Source organism: Hippopotamus amphibius, chromosome 5 (assembly GCF_030028045.1).
Source record: "Hippopotamus amphibius kiboko isolate mHipAmp2 chromosome 5, mHipAmp2.hap2, whole genome shotgun sequence".
Taxonomy (NCBI): Eukaryota; Metazoa; Chordata; class Mammalia; order Artiodactyla; family Hippopotamidae; genus Hippopotamus; species Hippopotamus amphibius.
Window position 1 is genome coordinate 112,061,906 of NC_080190.1, and position 24,651 is coordinate 112,086,556.

General features: G+C 39.1%; 1 protein-coding gene and 1 long non-coding RNA gene across 2 annotated transcripts in view; one reads left to right on the forward strand and one right to left on the reverse strand.

Moving 5' to 3' along the window:
* Positions 1 to 277: 277 nt before the first annotated feature.
* On the reverse strand, positions 278 to 7,340 carry LOC130853058 (uncharacterized). Its single transcript, XR_009053657.1, has 4 exons — positions 7,300 to 7,340; positions 5,261 to 5,381; positions 2,197 to 2,351; positions 278 to 428 (listed from the first exon to the last, which is right to left on the reverse strand). It is a non-coding gene; the product is annotated as an uncharacterized LOC130853058 (long non-coding RNA).
* A 2,599-nt stretch (positions 7,341 to 9,939) lies between these two features.
* The window catches only part of UBE2W (ubiquitin conjugating enzyme E2 W), a 68,462-nt gene continuing 53,750 nt past the window's right edge, over positions 9,940 to 24,651 (forward strand). The window contains exon 1 of the mRNA XM_057735569.1: positions 9,940 to 9,980. Coding sequence (XP_057591552.1) covers positions 9,966 to 9,980 — 15 coding nt within the window. The 5' untranslated portion in view covers positions 9,940 to 9,965. The remainder of the gene's footprint in view (positions 9,981 to 24,651) is intronic.

Consider the following 24,651-nt stretch of genomic DNA (forward strand, 5'->3'; position numbering starts at 1 on the left):
TGCAGCACGCGGGCCTTAGAGCACGCAGGCTTCAGTAGTTGTGGTGCAACTACAAAAAGTAATCTGATGCAGATCATTCATACACTCCACATTGCCAACTCAGTTTTTATTTGTTTTGCAAATCTTCACTAAATTTACATTATTGATTACTTACTCCCTCCTCAAGACTCTTGGCTTCTAGGCCACACTTCTCTTAAATGTTGGTGTTCCTTTAGCCACAGACCTCAGCACTGTATTTTTTTCTCTCTTGAACTCTCTCTTGGAGCTGTCTCTTTATTTTCATGGTTTCAAATGTAATCACTTTACCGAATGAGCTGGACTCCATGTGGTCCTGTCTCCCATTGTGCTTTCAAACCTGCTCTGCAGAGGCTTTCCTTGCCTTAGATGAAATCTCAGGAAGGTGCTAGTTCTTCTGTCACAAGAACAGTCTTGGGGAAAAAAAAAAGAAGAGATTTTTATCAGTCATTAAAATTTCCAGGCCATCTAATCCAAAACTTCGCTTAAATGAAAGCTTCTCCAGGACTTCCCTGGTGGTCTAGATCCAGAGGTTAAGACTCTGAGCAGGTTCAATACCCGGTTGGGGGCCTAGGATCCCACATGCCGCATGGCATGGCCAAATTAAAAAAAAAAAAAAAAAGGCAGTTTCTCCCTATCCTCTCCCAGTTAAGCCTGTGATGCAGAATCATCTGCTGAATATATTCCACTGAGAGGTAGTAGTGGACATACTTTTTGTCTCTCTTGCATCTCTTATCTCCCTTCCTTGTGGTGTAAGAAGCTTCTTTCTTATGGGACGTCTCCTTACATGTGATTTGAGTGGGGCTGGCCCCACTCCCACCCATGCTACAGCTCAGGCCTGATCAATCAGAACAATGATGGGTTGAGAGATGGAGCTAACTAGAGCTGAGCCAATTGGAACCCCTCCCAGATCTTTACTGTTAGAATAATCCACTGGGGTTACTGAGCTGGTAAGATGGATATGAGTCTGGAGACAAGAGGGTATCTTGAACATCACAGAGACTGACAGAAAAAGGGTCCTCCACAGCAGTTAAGCTTCTGTTCCCAGGATTTCCTAGTGAATTCATTTGCCATAGATTTTACAAATTTCATTTTTAAAAGGCATGACAGATGACCTATAGGAAAATTTAAATCCTCAAATATGTCCAGAATAGAATCATATTTTTTTTCCCTCTATTTTCATTCTTTCTGTCTCTACCAACACCTTTGTTTTCAAATCAGAAATCTGGCATTAGAGAAGTCGCCTTAGATTTGGATTGAAGTTGTAATGCACTGGTAGATCAATCTGGGGAGTAATGCCATCTTAACAATATTGATTCTTCCACTCCATTTTCATGGGATATCTTCCCATCATTTAGATCTTTTAAAACTTCTTCCAATAATGTGTTGTAGTTTGCAGTGTACAAGTCCTGCATTTGTTTTTTAAAATTTATTCCTAAGTATTTTATTCTTTCTGATGTTATTGAAAATAAAATTGTTTTTTAAATTGAAAAAAAGAAAAAAAGAAACCTGGCATTCAACTCCTTCCATGTCCCCTACGTGCAACAAATCTCGGTCCTGTCTGCTCCCCTTCCTAAATATCTCAAGAATCCTTTCTCTACGTTCCCCAGTCCAAGTCCTCATCCTCCAACTGTCAGACCCTTACAATAGCCTCCTTTTCTGATTTTTCTTCTCTGATCTGACCCGATCAAATCTGCTCAGAGCAGTTATTTCAAAATACACATCTGGCCTTACCACCTCCCATTTGAGAATAACTCAAATTTGTCAAATGATTTCTAAGATAAAGTCCAATCTCGCCAGCCAACAAAACCTTATGGGACTTCCCTGGTAATGCAGTGGTTAAGAATCTGCCTGCCAATGCAGGGGACACAGGTTCCATCCCTGATCCGGAAAGATTCCCACATGCCGTGGAGCAACTAAGCCCGTGCGCCACACCTACTGAGCCTGTGCTCTAAAGCCAGTGAGCCACAACTATTGAGCCCATGTGCCACAAGTACTGAAGCCCAAAAGCCTAGAGCCTGTGCTCTGCAGCAAGAGAAGCCACTGCAATGAGAAGCCCATGCACCACAATGAAGATTAATTAATTAAAATAAAAATTAAAAAGTAATTTAAAAAGCCTCCAAACCCAAAAAAACCAAAGCCTTCCAATGACCATATCTTGGCCTGCCTCTTGTCTCTCACCTCCTTCCATCAGTTTCTTTTGTGCGACACCAAAGTATTTGCCATCCTCTGTAGACACCAATTATGTGGTTCACGCTCCCTCTGCCTGGAATGCCTCTCTTCTCCTTTTCACCTCTGCTCAGGCCTTTGCTCTTTCAGGAAGCCATCGTCAGCTCCTAGACAAGGTCAAGTGTCCCTCATTTATAATCCCATCATAGCCAGTAAGTAGTTTTTCCCATATTCTATCAAAATCCTCTCTTTCATCTGTTTTCCTGATTACAAGCAATGTGAATAAAGAGACTATCTTTATCATCTTTCTGTCCCCAATGCCTGGCATTCAATATATGCTTTGGGGACAAAATTGCCATATATTTTTTATTTTGTCAAACTGTCTGAAAATTCACCAATTAGATATATTTAGGGGCATCAGATATTCTTAGCAAAATGTAAAGTCTACCTTGCCTCTTAGGTTTCATACTTTAAAATGAATCAATTTGATTAGAGTTATTTTTATTTTAAAACCTCACTGATATGGGTCATTAAGAGAATGGATTCGGAAGGACAATACAGTGTACTAGTTAAAGAATTCAATCTGTAGAGTAATGGAGTTAGAGTTTCCAAGGTAAGATTCTGACTACTATTCAGAAGCTAGGTGACTCTGGCAAATTACCTAGCCTCTCTAAGCGTGTTTCCTATCCTATAAAATGGGAATTGTTTTATGTACCTCACAGTTCTGTTTTAAAGATTAAATAATACGGGGGACTTCCCTGGTGGTTCAGTGGTTAAGAATCTGCCTGCCAATGCAGGGGACACAGGTTTGATCCTTGGTTCAGGAAGATCCCACATGCAGTGGAGCAACAAAGCACATGCATCACAACTACTGAAGCCTGAGTGCTCTAGGGCCTGTATGCCGTAAATACTGAGCCCACGTGCTGCAGCTACTGAAGCCCACGAGCCTACAGCCCATGCTCTGCAACAAGCCACCACAATGAGAAGCCCATGCACTGCAAAGAAGAGAGCAAGCCCTCGGTCGCTGCAACTAGAGAAAGCCCATGCACAGCAATGAAGACCCAACACAACCAAAAATTTTAAAAATTTTAAAAAAAGATTAAATAATACAGGAAATACAAGTGCCTCTCACAGTGACTGTGTGGCACATATAAATACTCAATCCAGTGTAGCTGTTCTCATTATTGTCATTAATAAAAGCATGTCTGGGAGAATGCCATGTGGAAAAGGACACGGGGTGGGACAGGGAGAGGTAAGATTTCAACCTTGAACGTTTGTCTATGGCAAGTTCAGTTCAGAGCAGAGTGTCTGCCCAGTCTCTCTCTCTCTCTCCCCCTTTTTTTTTTATGGTTTACGGTCACATATTGAGTCAGTGTGGTTTATTCATTTATTTATTTGGTTGCACTGGGTCTTAGTTATGGCAGGTAGCCTCCTTAGTTGCAGCCCCTGGGCTCCTTAGTGTGGCATACAAACTCTCAGTTGCGGCATGTATGTGGGATCTAGTTCCCTGACCAAGGATAGAACCTGGGCCCCCTGCATTGGGAACGTGGAGTCTTATCCACTGTGCCACCAGGGAAGTTCCTGTCCAGTCTCTTTTATGTTCAGAAAATGGTATGAAATTTGGGGATCTTGGCATGGGTATTTCTCAATCACTGCCATAAACCACACTTCTTATCTCTAGCCAATATCTCATCTGTCCACTGAAGAGAAAACAGAGTAATTCAGAAAAAAACTAGGCATCACCTCTCATCTTCACCTTGTTGATCTCATCTGGACTCCACTACCACCAACCACATGTTGGCATTTTCATGCCCATTTTATAGACGACAAAACTAAGGTTCAGAGAAATTTAAACGACCAACTCCAGGTCACAGAAGTAAGAAGTAGCTGAGTTAGCATTCAAAGTGTAGCCCTTATAAAGAGCTTTAAAAAAAGTGTAGCCCTTTTGAGTCTAAGTCTAGTGTCTTTTCTAACATGTATGAAGTGGAGATCAGGCCAAAAGGGGCACACACACAAAAAAAGGGATGGAAAAGGTAGGCAGGAGGTAAAGTCATAGAATAAGAAAGAACTGTCTGGTAGGGACAAAATCACCAGGGCTGCCGTCCCTCCTAAGCAGCAGAGAAAGGATAAATATGTGTTTGGGCAATGACAGCTTTATAAGCAGGTGAAAAAAGGACAGCAAGAATTATTATGACAATTATGGGATTTTTTTGACTAGGAAAAGAATTCATCTGGAAAGCTTTGAAGAAACCACTGACTCTCCATTCTACACATAAAAAATCTAGACCCAGGGAGATACCTGACCAGCCTTTGGTCTCCTGCCATTAATGGGAGAGCCAGTCTGAAGGTCAGCTAGGACTTACTGTTATGGCTGTGTTAAAATACTGAAATGTTCTTCTTTGTTTTTAAACAGCTTTATTAGGGTATAGTTCATGTACCATAATGTCACCCATAATAATTACTCAGTAATTTTCAGTGACGTTATACAGTCAGGGAACCATCACCGTAATCCAGTTTTAGAACGTTTCTATCACGCCCAAAGGAAAACACTGAGGGGCTTCCCTGGTGACGCAGTGGTAAAGAATCCGCCTGCCAATGCAGGGGACACAGGTTCGATGCCTAAGCCGGGAAGATCCCACATGCCTTGGAGCAGCTAGCCTGTGCTCTAGAGCCCGTGAGCCACAACTAGTGAGCCCGAGTGCCACAACTACTGAAGCCCACATGCCTAGAGCCCATGCTCTGTGACAAGAGAATCCACCACAATGAGAAGCCCCCGCACCACAATGAAGAGCAGCCCCTGCTCTCTGCAACTAGAGGAAGCCCAAACACAGCAACGAAGACCCCAAGGCAGCCAATAAATAAATAAATTAAAAAAAAAAAAAAGAAAACACTGAAATACTTCTATAGCGGTTAGTAAATAACCACTGTCCTCAGACCCCCAAAAGAATCTCCTTCTATAGCCTTGGAATTCCCCCATGCCTCCCCATGATCTCACTATAGACACCTGGCCCACGGGGCAGGGAGCATCCAGCTCTTGCTCCAGCACTTAGCAGCTTCTGTTCTGCATGGTCAGTACCTGTGCCACATCTGTGGTTAAGTAAGTTTAGTATCACCACAGGGAAGGATCAAGGCAAGCGATCAACTCTTCTGGTTCCCAATCCAGAGCTTTTCACGCAGCACACTGCTTTTCAGAAAGACTGGAAAATAAACAAGTGAAAAAATGAAAACAAGTGCTATGACATTGTGTCTACATAAAAGATAGACAGGTTGGGAATTCCCTGGCGGTCCAGTGATTAGGGCTTAGCGCTTTCACTGCCATGACCCAGGTTCAATCTCTGGTCGGGGAACTAAGATCCCACAAGTGGTGCTGTGCAGCCGAAAAAAAAAAGGTTTTGAAGAGGGCAAAGGGTATCCATCATCACCTCTTCAGTAACGATGTTCTTACCTTGAGGTTTACAAACTTCTGCCATTGGTTGGACTGCTGAGGGTCAGGTAACCCCTTAAAATACAAAATTTTATGAGTATGAGCAATTTTCTGTGGAGTGGGTCCATGGTTTTCATTCGGGTTTCATTCGGTCCCCTGTCCTCTCAAAAGGATAATGTTCTAAGAGGTCTGGGGGGGAAGCAAGCAAGGAATGTGCTCAAGGTCTGCAGACCTAGGTTAAAAAAATTAAAAAAAAAAAGAATTTATTTATTTATTTTGGCTGCACTGGGTCTTAGTTGCAGCAGGTGGAATCTTCATTGCAGCGTGTTTAATTGCAGGACGTGGGATCTTTACTTGTGGCATGTGGGATCTAGTTCCCCAACCAGGGATGGAACCCAGGCCCCCTGCATTGGGAGCACAGAATCTCACCCACTGGACCACCAGGGAAGTTCCAAAGAATTTATGATAGAGAGATGTTCAGGGAAAGGGGAGAAAGTGAAGACAAAGTTCTCCTGAGTCACAATCTTATTTACAAAATCAGATATATAAATCAATTGTTTTTGACATGTAGAATAAGTCACGCAGAATAGGTCACACATAGAAAACCATCCGTTATTTCGTTAATTTGTTGTCTCTTCTTAGGAGATCCACATGAAATGACTAGTTTGGATTCAAAATTATTAAAAAAAAAATACACTTTTGTAGATATGCTTTTCTTAAAGTATCATTCTAAATTGTGAATTTGGAGTTTTTGATACCTTTTCTTTTGGACATGCCCTGTGGCTTGCAGGATCTTAGTTTCCTGACCAGAGATTGAACCTGAGTCCACAGCAGTGAAGGCATGGAATCCTAACCACTGGACCATCAGGGAATTTCCTTGATACTTTCTGAAATCCCATTTATAAGCTCAGTTGGATTACATTAGCTACATTAGCATTTTTAAATTGTTAACTAAAGCACTCCAGTATTTCCACAAAGATTACAATGAAACCAATTTCCTTCCTTATTATACTTATAAAAGTGATTTTTTAAAACTCAAAACAGTACATTTCCATTGCATTTTATCTTAGACTTTTAAACATAGTATTTTAAACAAATCATTTAAAATTTTGATTCCCTCTGGTAGGTGCATGGAATTTGAAATCTGAAAAGAAACCTTGAAGATTATACTGTCTAATTTGCTCATTTTATTGATAAGGAAATAAACCCAGAGAGGTTAAGAGCCTTGACCAAGCTTGCTGATGACAGAGCTAGGACAGGAATACAAGCCTTGAATTCCTGGCTTGGTGCCTTTTCCAACGTCCAATAAACAAGCTGCTGGTTGCTAAACTGCCTCTATTTCTCTGATGAGATCAGCCAGTGGGAGCCTAAGAATAAACTACTCTGGGGAGACACAGAGGCAAGTAAGGACTCGTTAACTCTGCCTCTTCATGCCCCAGCGAGCACATTCTCACAGGACTGCTCCTAACTCACCAGTCTACTGAATCACTAGAATTCAAGCATTCATAAATCACATGACATTATCAATATTGCAGGATTTGCCCATCGATTCCTTTGTAGGTCCTTCAAGTAATTAGACTATTTGGTTTCCCATATTTCCTCCCTTTTTCTGCCAGAAAGTCCAGCTGCTTTTAGTCCTCTGTGTTACAGGTTCTGCCTTTTCCTTGGAAGGGAAGACCTCAGGCACATACACAGCTTGCATATGTCCTGTTCTTTTTCTTCCAGGGAGGTGTAGGTGGGGGTAGTTTGTGAGATGAGGGAGAATCACCTCCTTGAACCCGATGGTCACTTCTAATTGCTGTGGAAATTAAAAAATGAACATTATCAAATCTAATAAAGATAGTAATTATTCCTTAATATTATCTACCTATATTATGTTTAAATTTCACCAGTTGTCCCAAAATATCTTTTTATAGTGGTTGTTTGAATCAGGATCCAAATAAGGTTAACATATTGCATTTGTTTTATATGTCTCTTAAATACCTTTTATTGCAAATGATGCTATTAAAAAGATTCTTTAAGGGTAAGGGAAACTTTACAGTTGCTGAACTGTTTTCCAAAGATTGTACGAATTTCACTCGTATAGAGTTTATGAGAGCTCCACTTCCTCTCCTGCTTTTGGAATTGTCAGGCATTTTATCTTTTGCCTGATAGTAAACCCTGCTCTGTAAAGAAATGAGATGTATAAAAAACAAACAAAACAAAACTGAAGAAATGAGATATGAGCCTAGTCCTCAAACATTGTATATTCAGTTGTTTTAGATATAAACATTTCATGCTTCCTGGAGATAATCAGATGCTCCCTCCCCATCTAAAAGTCACTGTTTTAGCTCCTGAGTACATCAGGATCTTTTATACATCAATGAAAGAATGAAGAAGATAGTGAGGTAATTATGTACTATTTAATATTTCCTGGAAAGATATGACTGGTACTGACTTTTCCCTCCTATGAAGAGCCTCTTTAACACATATAAAATCCAAGGCACCAGATGTTGATTTTACTGTGAGGAGTGGTAAGATTCCTGTAACCTCTTTTCTTCCTTATTAGTATTTCTCATGGCAGGTTGTTGATTCTGATGATGTCATAATGCTATGTTTGTCAGGTCATCTGAAATCACTTATACCTTAGGAAGAACTGGCTTTTAAACAAAGTGAACCTTTAGACGGTAAAACGATCTTCTGGAGCAATTTTCTGAGAGCATAGGGATAAAGATCTCCGGAAGAAAGTATACCTGGAAAAGTTTTCCTCTTTCATGATAGGAGTTTTACTCAGTTGAAATGTAGGCAGCACAGCTGGGCTGACACCTGATATGTTTTATGGGTCATCCTTAGCTGCCAAAAGCCTCCAAACATTCCTCAAAGACACAGTCATTTTGCACAACAAAGGGAAAACCAGTTCATTTCTGGCAATCAGGTGGAAGTCTGAGACGAAAAAAGTGTGCCAATATAAATTCCTCTCTAGCAATGAAGAGTAGGGTGTTTAATATTATACCATAGAATAAGTAGGGTATTTTAAGACTCTTTTTCCTTTTTTAAATACATTTTACATTAGAGAATTTCACAGAGAACATAATGATCTAAAGAGTGGGAAGGATATCTTACATTGCTCTTATATTTAAATCTTATATAAATTTCTAAAAAGAACTCCAATGAAGTGACAGATTTTTAAGCTTTCATTCTGGGAAAGTAAAAGCCTTCTACACGATGTATCAGCCACCTACATCAAAAAAAAAAAAAAAAAAAAGAGAGAGAGAGAACAGGAGGTGCAAAACTTTGGCTTCCATTTTCCTTTTATAAACCAATAACATCTTCATTTCTGGAACAGCTTTTAAATATGTGGCTTCTGATAAATGTTGGCAGAACTAGTGCATTCCCAGAATAAATTCTCTGTACTCAGCTCTCCCTACTCAAATACATCCCTAGGTGGAATGACCACAAAACTGCCCACCACGAAACAGGCTGAAGAGAAGTCTGGATGTGATAGAAGGTATAAGTGTATATTATAACGTGACACTAGTACATTAAAAACAATTTCATGTCTAGGGTCAAATCTCTAACCAAATGTCAATGCCATAACAACATAACTATTCCTGATACACGTGAAGTTTCAAACTGAGGAACTAGGGTAAAGGGACAGAAATTGCACACAAACGAAGGAAAAACTTCAAAATGTTCTCTTCCCCTTAAAGTAAGTTTCAGCTCTACAAATCTACCCTTGCCTTTAAAATATCAAAGTGCTGTTCTGCCCTCCATTCTCATCCCGCTGTACAAGGAAATGTGTCTCTATTCCCCAAATTAGGAATATGAGAAGCCTTCTAGGTCCGGAAAGACCAGAAAGCAGTCCTGCGGGAAGTTTTATCTTGCCCCAAAGCTGTGAAAGTGGGGATGATGGTGTGGAAAAGGCATCTGAAAGGAAAAATCTATACACCTTACACCTGTGGTTGGAAAAACAAAACAGAAAAAAAAAAAAACCCCAAACCCATGGGTCTGGACATCATCCGGATCTCGGGGTATAGACACACACAGAAAAGGAACGTGGCTCGAGTCAAAACCCGAGCAACGTTTCCTAAGCGATCGCGGGAGCTACTGTGATCTTGCTGGAGGCCGAAGAGCTGGATGTGACCGAAGGTACGGACAGCGCCATTCACCGCGCCCCCGCCCGCACCTCCCCCGCCCCCGCCCGCACCTCCCCCGCCGGGCGCCTAAGGCGCCAGCCAATCCCCTCGCGCCATCCCCTTCCCAGAGGAGGCCCCGCCCCCCGCGCCCGGGATGCTGGGCCCCCGCGGCGTGACGCAAGCTCGGCAGCTCCGCCCCCTGCGTCTCTGGCCTCGCCGGCCTTGGGGGGGATGGTTCCATCATGGCGTCAATGCAGGTAAGAGGAGTTTGCAGCATCTGGGCGGGCTCCGGAGCCGCAGGGAGGATACGAACGTTTCGTCCGGAGCGGTGTCTGGGACTCCGGGGCACCCGGGCGGGCTCCGGAGCAGCCCAGTGGCCGGTCCTTCCCCAGCCCCAGGGCGTTGGGAGGGGTGAGAGGCGGCGAGAAGAAGGGGGTTTCTCGGTCGGTCGAAGCGGACACCAGCCGGCTGAGAAGTTGGGGGATAAAGAAGGCTGAGGGGAGGAAAGGGCGAAGTTTGACGTTGGCTTCAGCTGCCGTGGTCTCGGAAACATCTCCAGCTCACACGGACGGCAGCCGCTGGCCTGACCCCCGCCCCGGGGATGTCCTTTCCTCCGCGGTCCCCGGCTGGGCGGAAACAGCTTCTCTCGCCGTTGTCGCCGGGGCAGGGGCGGCCCTGAGAGGGGCTGAGTGTGGGGAGCTGGAAAGGCGTTCCCGGAGAGGGCGGCCGGCTGCAGAGGCGCTTCTCGGCCTCTGTTCAGGCCTCCCACGCCCGGCCGCCCCGGCTGCTCGGCCCCTCGGCTCTCCTTTTGACTCTTAGTCCTTTGCCCCCGGGGTACTGTCCTCTCTGCGCCTCCGCACTCTCAACGAACACACGTCCAGCGGCCCATTTTCTCACTCTCGCTGGAGCTGTCCTTAGCCCATCAAAATCTTTTGCCGCCTAATATGCAGTCTCCCTGAAAGACAAGTCACCAGCCCCCTATACCTCCCCGGGATAGCTCGCCGTCAGATCTTTTTATTTCCTACGGTGCCCCACCCTTGCGATCGCGGTTAGGCTACAGCCCTTTGCCCTTCCCCAGATCTATAGTGGAACCTTTAGTTTGGTAGGAGGCGTTTGTTAACCGGTGTTATATTTACCTGACTTGGCAATGCGTGATTTTCTGGCTTTCCAACTTAATAGACTCCTTTTTTCCAAATCCAAGGAGGGTTTTTTTGTTTTTTGCTTTTTTTTTTTTCAGGCAAAGATGGCATCCACAATTGCAGTTTTGTAGATATTAACTCTGCATTATCTGTAGCTTGTATTTAATTTACAGATGAGGACTAGCTTTGTCAAAACATAGGAAGAGAAGGCGGAACTCCCGTTTGGAGTGTCAGCTGAGCGCTTTTTAGAGTTTTAACATCTGAAAGAAAGAGAGCACGTTTTTCTTAAAGGAGTTTATGCTTTTGTTTCTAGAAGAATAAGCAAGTTTCCCTGTCCCCCTTCCATTTTTTTCCTCTTTTTAGGCGAGAGCAGTGCTTTTCTTTCATCTCTTTTCTTTATCTTCTTCCTCTTTTGTGCACGTTTTTGCTTCATATTTGCTTCTGTGCTTTTGTGTTCTCTCTTCCCCTTCAGCCTGTTCTCCACACGAGACTCTTTTTACCTTTGCTTCTCCCTCTGGACTTTCCTGCAGAATAGAAAAAAGAAAATTGTATATAACATTTCTAGTTGAAGAGATGTCATGAAGCAATCCAGCGAAAAAACAACAATTTCAGGAAACATTATACTTTACCCTAATCTCCCGAGAGACGTTAGAGAAGTTTCGTCATTTGAGGCCAAAAAAGGAACTGTAGAACACTAGTTGAACAGTAGATCAGCTATATGACCAATTTAAGTTTATTTGTATTGATTAAAACCATTCTTTTTAAGACTAAAAATATTAAAATCCACAATACTTGTGATTATATTTGGCAAGAGGATTATAGGGATAACAAATTCGCTGATTAGATTTAGACTTTTAGTGTCTGGAAAAGACAGATTTCAGTTTTTAAGAGAAAAAATTGAGTTGGTACAAAACTGAATGTTGACAGTCTTGAATTTTACGTGGTGACTAAAGCAACGGAAACAATACTGCCAGTGCAGTACTGCTTTTTTCTGCATCCCAGGTACTACCTCGGACTCTTTTCACCCTTTATCCCTTTATATCTTCTGATTAGAGGAATGGAAAACATGTTTCCTATTTTAATTAAAACTAAGTTCTTTTATTTGTATTTTAAAAATACCTGATACAGATTTTCTGGTAGTATCTTTTTTATTTAAAAATTTTTTTTATTGAAGCATAGTTGATTTACAATAGTTTATAAGTTTCAGATGTACAACATAGTGATTCACGGTTTGTAAAGATTGTACTCCATTTATAGCTATTAGGAAATATTGGGTATATTCCCTGTGTTGTACAATATTTCCATGTAGCTTATTTATTTTATACATAGTAATTTGTACCTCAGTTTGTATCTGTTAACCCTGTCTGCCTATCTCACTCCTTTCCCTCTCTGCTGGTAAGCACTAATTCTTTACATCTGTGAGTCTGGGTTTTTTTTGTTCTGTTCACTAATTTTACTTTTTAAATTCCACATGCAAGTGATATCGTACAGTATTTCTTTCTCGGATTTATTTCACTGAGCATAATACCCTCCAAGTCCATCCATGTTGTTGTGGATGGCAAAATTTCATTCTTTATAGCTAATATTCCTGTGTGTGTTTGTGTGTGTGTGTGTGTGTGTGTGTGTGTGTGTGTGTTATCTGTTCATCTATTTATGGACACTTAGATTGCTTCGATATCTTGACATTTGTAAATAGTGTTGCTATGAACATTGTAGTGCACGTATCTTTTACACGAGCATTTTCATTTTCTTCTGATATATATACCCAGAAGTGGAATTGCTTGGTCATATAGTAGTTCTATTTTTGTTTTTTGAGGACCTTCCATACTGTTTTTCATAGTGGCTGCCCCAGTTTACATTCCCACCAGCAGTGTACAAAGGTTCCCTTTGCTTCACATCTTTTTCTGGTAGTATCTTGAAAAATATTTTAATATAGATAAACTGAGCTTTTTGAAACACAACACTTTCTTTGTGGTTATTCTCTATCTTTGAACAAAAGTTTTTCCTGACCATCTTAATAGCAAAGTTTAACTCTTCAAAACAGACAAATTATACATAAAACTGCAACTGAATTATGCAGTTTGTTCATTCACTCATCAGTTATTTTTTGAGGGCCCACTGTGTGTCAGGTGTTCATCTAGGTGCTGGGGATACAGCAGTGAACAAAAAGCAGACAAGATTTCTGCCCTTGTGAATGTAATAAATAGTCTGGTTAAGGGCGATGGATAAGAACAAAATATTTACGTTAATTGCTATTATATTAGAAGGTGATAGTGCTATGGAGAAAAACTGTGGAAGGAGGTTAGGAAATATTTTTTGAATTTTTAGTTAGTGCTTTGGGAAAAGTAAGCTATACATGAATGCTGCTCTAACCATGTCCTTACCTGAGGAGTTTTTGGTAGATTTCTTTATCTTACCCATACTAGGATATTACTGCTAATAAAGAGGTTACTTAAGTTGTAAGAGGAACTGTATTTTAAAAACATGCATATTATATAAATGTAACAAGATTTGATTACTTACATTGGTAAAAATGAAATAAGTTAGCCTTTAGGATCATCAGGATATCAAGTAAGGGTGGACTTTTCATTTCTTCTTTGGAGGTTATGTTGTTGTTTTGTCTTTTTTAAAAAAATTTATTGAAGTATGGTTGATTTACAATGTTAATTTCAGGTGAACAGCACAGTGATTCAGTTATACACATATGTATCTGTTCTTTTTCAGATTCTTTTCAGAGAGTATGTACTTTAAAGTTGATACTGTTTCTTTTTGTTTTTTCTTGCTACTGTTTCTTCTTAGAACAAAGTCACAGATCCCCAAGTAAGATAGGTTTTAAGAAACCATTAGATTATATTTTAAGAAACCATTCTTAGAGAATGGTGGGCTCATGGTGATACTTAAAATTGGCAGGAGTTAGAGTATAAGAAATAGATTTACATTTGTTTGATGATTCTGGAAATCTTAAAATATTATGTGGAAAGTTGTTGATACGTTTTTAGGTTTAGCGTTTTAGGGACTTAAATTATTTGGTATAAACTTTCTATTCCCAAACTACAAAGGCATTATTGAAGTGAATTTTTATGTGATTCAAAACATTTCTTAAAAGTATAGCAATATTAGGGTATTCTGTTTTCAGCTAAACCATAGAATTGTATTTTTTGTGTTATGTTTCTTTTTTTATTTTGTACCTAATCTTTTTTTCTTTCTTTATTGGCTCATTTCATATTATAAAATAATTAACTAATATTGCCTTCTGGAAATATTTTCTGAATTTAGCTGTTTCATTCAGCCTTTATGTTGGAAGTAGATTTATTAATTTTAGGTAATGAACTACCTTTACGTTATGTCTTAAGATCTTAGAAAGTCAATGAGTAGTAGTTGATATTTGTCAATTCCAGAAACAGTGATATAATTGAGAGAAATGAACAATTGAGTTAGTCTTGTGGATTTTCTGCATTTTCTTTCCCTCTCTTACTTAATTGGGTCTTAGACTATTGACTGTTGATTTGGCTAGATGGAAGGAGACTGAGATTTAGGAACAGGAGGTGGATTATGAATGTGTGTTTATTTTTAGATGCCTTAGAAATAATAAATTATTTTGAATTATTCACAACTCTGCATTGCTGTTTACTCAAATAATTGGCTGTAGTGATTGAGAGGTAGAGTGTGGGCTCTTGCTGATATTATTATTGTAGTCATGTTACCTTGACAATTAGATTCCATATGACTATTTGTTGATGTCATTATGAAGGGTTACAGCATAATCAAAAGTTAGAAAACTGACTCTCATCCTGAATCCTGAGGCTTTCTGAGCACTGGTGACTTGGGGGGTGTAGCTAGAATTATAGTATACAAGAAGGGTTGGCTAAATGCTCTGGGTAGGAATGGGGCTGACAGGGAGCTGTTGGAGCAAGTGCTGAAGAAAAAGGGAAACAGCATAGACTAGAATTGAAGATGTTTATGTGAATGAGAAACATAAGTAGATAATAGACTATATTATAAACAGAAGCATAAAGTTAGCGTCATCATCTTAATTCTCAGAGCAGTCATTGTGATATTTTTATTTTTGCCATTAATCAATTACTGCTTTACAGGATGCCTTCTGTTTTTGTCCTAAAGTGTTGGTTTGGGTTTTTTATTTAACTTTTTAGGTCTCTTCCACTCCCCTGGGCCATAGATTGCATGAGAATAGGAAAAAAAAATCCTTTTTCACTGTCGCTTAGATGTGTACATAGTGACTACAGTAAATGCTTATCCATCACTTGACATAGCAAATTCTGCATTAATTTGGTTCTTTTAAAAAAAATTATTTATTTATTTATTTACTGGCTGTGTTTAGTCTTCATTGCTGCACGTGGGCTTTCTCTAGTTGCACCAGTGAGCGGGGGCTACTCTTTGTTGTGGTACGCAGGCTTCTCTTGTTGCAGAGCATGCATGAGCTTCAGTAGTTGTGGCATGTGGGCTCAGTAGTTGTGGCTTGCGGGTTCAGTAGTTGTGGCTTGTGAGCTCTAGAGCTCAGGCTCAGTGGTTGTGGCACATGGCAGTTGCTCCTTGGCATGTGGGATCTTCCCGGACCAGGGAAACCATGTCCCCTGCATTGGCAGGCAGATTCTTAACCACTTCGCCACCAGGAAAGTCCCTAGTTCTGTTTTAGAGAAATCTAGTAAGCAGTTCTCTAATAGTAAGGTTGAATACCTATGAAGGAATAATTTAAAATTCATATTTATATTACATGTATATTCCCCCCAAAGTTTGCTTATTTTCTTGATTTGTGTGTTTGCCATGACTTTGATGTTTTTCAAAGTATTTTCATTTTCTTTCTCTCTGGATTCTTATTCTTACCTTGTAAAATGGGAAGTCACATAAATCCCATTTCATTGTAATAGAGAGTGACTTTTGATAAGTAATCACTGATTTGGGAAGTGACTTACCCAAAATTGCACAGCAAGTGAGTAGTGAAGCTGAGTTAAAAACCAAGCTCTGAAATCTACTGATACTGTTAAATTGTAGGTAATGAACATATTAATAAGTTTGGTATTGTAGAGAAATCATTCGGATAATTATTTAACTCTTCAGTCAAGAATTTAGCATTTACTAAAATATCTTATAGCTTCTATAGCTAAGAAAATGAGAGGAAAGTATTCCTTATACTTTACAATATAAAGCTACTTTATCAAAGTTTTTACAGAGATTCTTTATGCATATACTTGTGCACTGAGTAAAATTATAATGGCAAATCTTTACTGTTCAAAGATAATCTGTATTATTGAGAGCTTTTAAAGGGTGATCTGGCATTTTTCTGAAAATACACTTCTGTATAGTATTTATCTAAATTGAGCATTTGTTAGATGAATTTTATTACATGTTTTTATCAGTCTGTTTCATTAATTTTATCTACTTAATATTTGTGTGTTTGTCACGTGTTTTATTTTTTATTTTTAAAAATAAATATTTATTTATTTATTGGCTGTGTTGGGTCTTCATGGTTGCGTGCAGGCTTGTTTTCTCTAGTGGCAGTGAGCGGGGGCTACTCTTTGTTGTGGTGCATGGGCTTCTCATTGCAGTGGCTTCTCTTGGTGCCAAGCACATGTTCTAGGTGCGCAGGCTTCAGTAGTTGTGGCACGTGCGCTCAATAGTTGTGGCTTGCAGGCTCTAGAGTGCAGGCTCAGTAGTTGTGGCACACGGGCTTAGTTTCTCTGAGGCATGTGGGATCTTCTTGTACCAGGGGCTTGAACCCATGTACCCTGCATTGGCAGGTGGATTCTTAACCACTGCCCCACCAGGGAAGTCCCCGTAGCCTTTGTTTGTGAACACAGTTTTTGGTGTTCCAACAAATGGTGCATGCCTTTGAATTACTTTATTCTGAGGAAACCTGTAGTCTCATTCAGTTGCTTTTATAAAACCTTGTTAGAAAAAAGCGCCCAGGATCTGGAATCAAAAGACCTGGATTCAGGTTCTGTTTCACTACTTAACAGCTGTGTTGCACAACAATCAGTGTGTAGTGTAGTGGTTAAGAGAAAAGTAGATTAACAGAGAGGTAAACACTTGTAAATCTCCTGTTTTGATTTCCCTTCCCCAACCTGTTCTTTCTGTATTATTCCCCATGTGGTGCACGGCAACTTCGTTCTTCCAGTTGTTCAGTCAGAAACCTTAGTTTCATCCCACTCCATAGTCAAACCATCAGCAGATTCTATCCAGCTCTATCTTCAAAATAAATCCAGAGTCCAGCTGTCCACTCTTCTGCATCATTACCTGATGTAAATCATCATCATCTGTCATCTGCATTGTATCAACAGCTTCCTAACTGGTTTCCCTGCTTCTGCCCTTTTTTCCTTTCAGTCCTTTCTCAACTCATCATTTAGATTCTTTCAAAACAAAAGTCAGATGTCACTTTACTCATATCCTTATTGTGGCTTCCCTGTTTTACTTAGAATACAATCCAAAATTCCTGTTAATGACCTAGAAGGCCTTACATCATCTATCTCTTTCAACACCCTCCACCCCACCCTTCTCACTTCTCTGCAGCCTTGTGGGCCTCCTTGCTGTCCTTGCCCCTGTTTATTTCCTCTTGGAGTGCTCTTCTCCACGTATCTGATGGCTCACTTCCCTTTTTTGTCTCACATCTTTGTTCAAATGTAATTTTCTCAGAGAAGCCTTCCTTGATCACCCAGTACAAAAAAGTCCTCCCACCCCTGGCATTTTCAGTGCTCCTTACCCTGCTAAATTTCATCTTCATATCCCTGACATATTGTTAATTAATTAATATACTATTTCTCCTGGATATATCCCAGTGCCTGGCATGTAGTAGGCCCTGAGTAAATGTCAATGGAATAAGCATAGTTTTTGAATTCAGATAAACTTGGCTTGAATTCTAGCTTTGCCACTTAATATCTGTGTAACCTTTTTTTTACCCATCATATGGGCTAAAATTACAAATTACTTCATGTCATAGATCTTTGGAGTTGTTTGTGAGTTATATCTTATAATTCTACAGGCCTCTTTATTTTAGACTACCTCTATCAAATACTCACTTTGAAAGAATTTTTGATTCATACTGCTGTGTTCGCTACCGGTGGAAAAAAGCAAATTTCCTTTATATGAAGTCTTTCCTTGTATTTATACACCACAGGAAGGAGAGAGGAAGTATGATTTCTATTTAGCATGTATTCTTTGCCAGTCCTTTTCAAAATTTGAGAATTAGCCAAGTAAAATTTTGAGCCTTCTACATCAGTTTTAAATGGTACATTCGATTTTTTTCTTAATTGAAATGTAATTCACATATCATAAAATTTAACCTTTTTTCAAAAGTATAAAATTCAGTGGTTTTTAAAATATATTCAGAACTGTCATCACTAAAAGAATATATTCACAAAATCACCCCAAAAAGAAACCCTTTACCCATTAGCAGTCACTCTGTTCCCAGTGTATCGTGTTATCTGGTCCCCCACCTCCCCACCCCCACCCTTGGAAATCACTGATTTGTTTTCTGTTTTATTTATTTACTTATTTATTTATTGGCTGCATTGGGTCTTCGTTGCTGCACACAGGTTTTCTCTAGTTGTGGCAAGCGGGGGCTACTCTTTGTTGCGGTGTGTGGGCTTATCATTGGATGGCTTCTCTACTGTGCCACTAGGGAAGTCCTGTTTTCTGCCTTTATAGATTTGCATATTTGGGGCATGTCATGTAAATGGAATTAAATAATATGTGGCCTTTGGGACTGGCTTCTTTCACGCAGCGTAGTGTTTTTGAGGTTCATCCATATTGTAGCTTGTATCAGTAGCTCATTTATTTTTAGGCTAATAGTCCATTTTATGGTTATACCACAGTTTATCAATTAATTGATATTTGGTTTGTTTCCTGTTCCTATCAGTTAATTGGCTCTTTGTATTATTTTTACTTTTTGAATAATGCTGCTATTGGGTATTTATGAACATGTCTTTGTGTGGGCATGTTTTATTTGTCTTAGGTATATACCTAGGAGTGAAATTGCTGGGTCATTTGGTAACTCTTATGTTTAATTTTCTAAGAAACTGCCAGACTTTTCTATGGCAGCTGCACTAGTTTACATTCCCACAAGCAGTATGCAGAGGATCCAGTTTCTACACAATCTGGCTAATATTTGTTGTCCATTTTTTAAATTATAGCTATTCTTGTGGGTGTGAAGTGGTATCTCATCTTGGTTTTGACCTGCATTTCCCTAATGACTAATGTTGGGCATCTTTTCTTGTGCTTATTGGTACATTTCTTGGAGAAGTGTCTTTTCAGATCCTTTGCCATTTAAAAAATTATCTTTTTATTGTTGAGTTGTAAGAGTTCTTCCTTTATATATTCTGAACTTATTAGACATGTGATTTGCAAATATTCTTCTATTCTGTGCACTGTGTTTGCACTTTTTCATGGTATCCTTTGAAGCACAAATATTTTTAATTATGACGAAGTCCAGTTTTTATTTTTTTCTTTTGTCATTTGTATTGTTGTTGTCATATCTAAGAAATCGTTACTTAATTCAAGGTCATGAAGACTTAAACTTTATTATACTTTTCTTATGAGAGTGTTATAGTTTTAGCTCTTAAATTTATGTCTGATTGATTTTGGGTTAACTTTTGTATTTGGTCTGAGGCATACTTAGCTATAAAGCGTTAATATGGCAGATTGTTTTCTTTTTGAAGTCGTGTAGGTCCAAGATGAGAGTCCATCAGGTTTGATAATATCCTTCTGGATTCAAGTTATTTCTCTTGGTGAGTGGAGCTGTTAGCTGTTTTTCAGATAAGAATTTATATTGCAGCTCTACTACTAAAAAATGTGATTGTAATCCTAATAAACTACTCCTGAGAATATTTATGTTGTCATATGTTGGCTTTTATTATAATTGAAATAGACATACCAGCTTTGGTTTTTAGACTTGCAAAAGCATTGAGCCGTTGGGCATTTTAGAGGTCATCTAGTCCAACCACCATACCTTTAAATCATTGATAGATTTTGTGATTAGAGCTAGCTGATAATGTTTACTTTTGTATTCCATGAAAGGAATGTATTGAGCAAATTGGGCGTATAATTTTTTGGTTTTGTTTTTGTTTTAGTATATAGATTTGCTATGAGAAAAATTGTTACATTTCCTTAAACAGGAAAACCAATTTAAGGATTCTAGTGGAGAAAATTATGTAGCTGGGCGTATTGGTGCCATCTATGTTCTTTATGTTTCTTAGTGGAAACCTCATAAATTCCGGTCTGTTTTTTTTTATAAGAACTTTTATTGAGATACAGTTAAAATACAATAAACTTCATATATTTAGAGTGTACTATTTGGTATCCCAATCTCCCAATTCATTCCCCCCCAACCCTCCCCGCTTTCCCCACTTGGTGTCCATATGTTTGTTCTCTACATCTGTGTCTCTATTTCTGCCTTGCAAACCGGTTGATTTGTACCATTTTTCTATATTCCACATATGTGTGTTAATATACGATATTTGTTTTCCTCTTTCTGACTCACTTCACTCTGTATGACAGTCTCTGGGTCCATCCATGTCTCTACAAATGTCCCAGTTTGATTGTTTTTTACAGCTGAGTAATATTCCATTGTATGTATGTACCACATCTTTTTTATCCATTCATCTGTTGATGGACATTTAGGTTGCTTCCATGTCCTGGCTATTGTAAGTAGTGCTGCAATGAACATTGGAATGCATGTGTCTTTTTGAATTATGGTGTTCTCTGGGTATATGCCTAGCAGTGGGATTGCTGGGTCATGTGGTAGTTCTATTTTTAGTTTTGCAAGGAACCTCCATACTGTTTTCCATAGTGGCTGTATCAATTTACATTCCCACCAACAGTGCAAGAGTGTTCCCTTTTGTCCACACCCTCTCCAGCATTTACTGTTTGTAGATCTTCTGATGATGCCCATTCTAACCAGTGAGAGCTGATACCTCGTTGTAGTTTTGATTTGCATTTCTCTAATAGTGATGTTGAGCAGCTTTTCACGTGCCTCTTGGACATCCATACGTCTTCTTTGGAGAAACGCCTGTTTAGGTCTTCTGCCCATTTTTTGATTGGGTTGCTTGGTTTTTGGATATTGAGCTGGATGAATTGTTTATATATTTTGGCGATTAATCCTTTGTCTGTTGATTAGTTTGCAAATATTTTCTCCCATTCTGAGGGTTGTCTTTTCATCTTGCTTATAGTTTCCTTTGCTGTGCAGAAGCTTTGAAGTTTCATTAGGTCCCACTTATTTATTTTTGTTTTTATTTCCATTACTCTAGGGGGTGGATCAAAAAAGATCTTGCTGTTATTTACATCAGAGTGTTCTTCCTATGTTTTCCTCTAGGAGTTTTATAGTTAGACACACTTATAAATTTTTATATCAGAAATCTTTGGAGTTAAATATGAATAATAAATCTTAAGAGTTTGTTTTTGGTAGTTTTAAATAATCTTAGGAGTCCTATATTAAAATACGAGTAGCGTTTGGAATGTTAGTCTTATTTTCAGTCTTTTGGCCATTATTGTTGTTACTCCATGCAACTCCCATTTTAGGCCTACTCCAAGAGCTTTTCTTTTTTTTTTTTTTTTAATTTATTTAATTTATTTTATTTTTGGCTGTATTGGGTCTTGGTTGCTGTGCACGGGCTTTCTCTAGGTGTGGTGAGTGGGGGTTGTTCTTCATTGTGGTGCATGGGCTTCTCATTGCGGTGGCTTCTCTTGTTGTGGAGCATGGGCTCTAGGAGCTTGGGCTTCAGTAGTTGTGGCACGTGGGCTCAGTAGTTGCGGTGCACGGGCTTAGTTGCTCTGCGGCATGGGGAATCTTCCCAAACCAGGGCTCAAACCCATGTCCCCTGCATTGGCAGGTGGATTCTTAACCACTGCACCACCAGGGAAGCCCCTTGTCAGTCTGTTAAAATCACTGAAAATCAGGCTGTTTATTCTGGGTCCTGGGTCTGTATTTCCTATTTTTAGGTTGAACTGTGTATTACTGCAAACGTGTAGATTCTGTCAGTAGCCTTTACTTGCTGTGAATACTTACCAACTCTTTTTAGTCACTTTTTTTATAGTGAGTTTCTGCTTTGAATTCAGGTAATTTTCACAGTTCCCAATCTTGTCTTTTCATTGTCCCTGAGATTTTTTTAACTTATCTAGCTAAACTTATCTAGTTAGTCTTTCTACTCTTTATACTGCCTCTTTGAATTCAGATTTTCAAAATCCCCATTACTTCTTTTTATTATTATTATTATTTTATTATTATTATTATTATTTTTGGCTGCGTCAGGTCTTAGTTGCGGCATGTGGGATATTTGTTGAGGCATATGTGATCTTTTGTTGTGGCACAGGGTCTCTTCGTTGAGGCGTGGGCTTCTTTCTAGTGTGGCATGTGGATTTTCTGTTTCTCTAATTGTGGCACCCGGGCTCCAGAGCACGTGAACTCTGTTGAGTTTGCGGCACATGGGCTCTCTTGTTGAGGTGCTTGAGCTCAGTAGTTGTAGCATGAGGGCTTAGTTGCTCCGCGGCATCTTAGTTCACCGACCAGGGATCGAACCCATGTCCCCTGCATCGGAAGGTGGATTCTTTACCACTGAGCCACCAGGGAGGTCCCCCCATTATTTCTTTAAAACTTTATACCTGGCATCATGAATCCACCAAACGTAGTCTCAGTCTCACAGCTGTACACACTTTTTCTTATCTTGTGTGCCCTCATAGCACCTTTTCCCTCTTTCATAGGATTTTTCACTTCTGCCTTGTACTTACTGTAAAGATACTTTGTTAGGTTTATAAGTCACTAAGGGCAGTGTGCTGCTAGTAGTAAGCACTCAAGTAAAAGGAAAGAACAACAACTCAAGTAAATACTTTTTTCAAAATAGGTCAGAAGTGATATCAAAACGTTGCTTTTTTGCCTTGCTTCTGCCCTGGCCCAATTAAAGAAACTAAAGAATTTAATTAAATAGGAAAAAAGTGTATTTTAAAATTAATGTTCATTTCCTGTTAATTACATGCATCTCTTTCAACTAGATTAATATTTAGTTTGTAATTATTTCACTTTGAAGATAATGCTTCAGTGGAAGTCTTATTTTTTCCCCCACTGATGGTAGGTGTTTTTTCTTCTTAAGCTTCCAGTCCATAGTGCTTATTATGACAGCAAATAATCTTAGATCTTGCTTCATTGAGACTAAAATTATGTGATTGCTCTATCCCTAAGCCCAAATACGTTGTGTCTTAGGGTACTTCTCATTCCTGAAATTGTATTCTGTTTCCAGACTTTTTTTCGTTAGGGTGTGTGTGGGTGTGGATCTGTCTGTCTATGCGTGTATGTGGGAGGAGGAGGTATGAGGTTGTATGGGGGGGAGGGCTCTTGGTATAGGAAGTTCGTGATTGGTTCTTTCAGATGTAGCAGAGGACAGAACACCTAAGATGTCTGAAGGGCAGACTGGGCTTCTAATAAGCCATATTACCCTTATACGCAGTGTTGACTTAAAGACACAAAACCTAATAGTTGTGAGTTTAAATTTTATTCAGGGTCTCACTGAGGACTATAGCTTGGGATATAGCCACTCAATGTATGTTTTGTTTTGCTGGTGGTGGTTTTTTGTGTTTTTTTTTAATATATGATTTTTGGCTAGGAAATACATGCAGTCAAGCATACATCTTGGTAAAAGATTTCTGTTAATCACAAAGAACAGATATCAAAAGTGAATGATTTTAGTGCTTTTCTGTTTATGGGAAGATGCAAGAATCTGGGATCATTGAAATTCTTCCTGAGATATGAATCTAGCTTTTTAAGGGCCTGTTTATCCAAAGCACAGAGTTCCTTATCCTGTTTTTCACTCTGAATTCCTCTCAGGTTATACTGTTGGTGGGCAACTGCAGTGGGTTACAACTTAACACTTGTAGAACTGGGTGGTGAGCAACAAACCCTCTTTGTTCTCTGTCTGTGGTGGTGACAGTTTTTTCACAGTGACACAGCTTTAGTTTAGATTTTTTTCAATTTAAAGTATAATGGAAAAAAATTGGTCAATTTGGAATATTTCTACCAAAAACAAAAAAACCCCGCCACAATAGACAACCCTTCCAAGGATTTAGAAGTCTGCTCAATCCTTGCAAGCCTGTAGTTTACAGAAGCTTGAGGACAGCGATTGAAGTACCAGAGAAAGTGAAGACATTTGATGGTGATGGCTTGGAAAGGGTTATCTATATCATAGATCTTAAATAGCAAAAGTAGTGTGACTAGGTACTATTTCCTTTTTTTTTTCAGCACCTATTCTAAAATTGACTGTTTTATCTGGTTCTGACTGAAACCAGATTTTTCTATTTAAGATACATTAAATTTTTTTGGCCATGTCTTATGGCTTGCAGGATCTCAGTTCCAGTACCAGGGATTGAACCCGGGCCCTAGCAGTGAAAGCCCAGAATCCTAACCATGAAGCCACCAGGGAACTCCCCTATTAATGTTTTTTATTATATTATTTTAGGTCCTTATAAACTGGCAAAAATTAAGACTAAATTTTAAAAAGTTCAGAAGCTTTTGTTTTTGTAACTGAAAAAACGATTGAAAAGTAAGGTCATAATTTCTTAAGCTGACAACATGGGATGCCAAAATTCATTTTATAATTCAATCATTTATACTTTCATATTTCTTCATTCGTTCTTAGAATGAAACTTGGTATAAATTCATTTTATTTTCTCTTTAAGTTTATTTTTTCAATAAACTGGGTTTTGTATTACTCTGGAAAAAACTAGTTGGTTTTTGTTTTGTTTTTTAATTAAATCTTTTTTTTTTAGGAAAAATAAGTAAACACACCTTTTATTC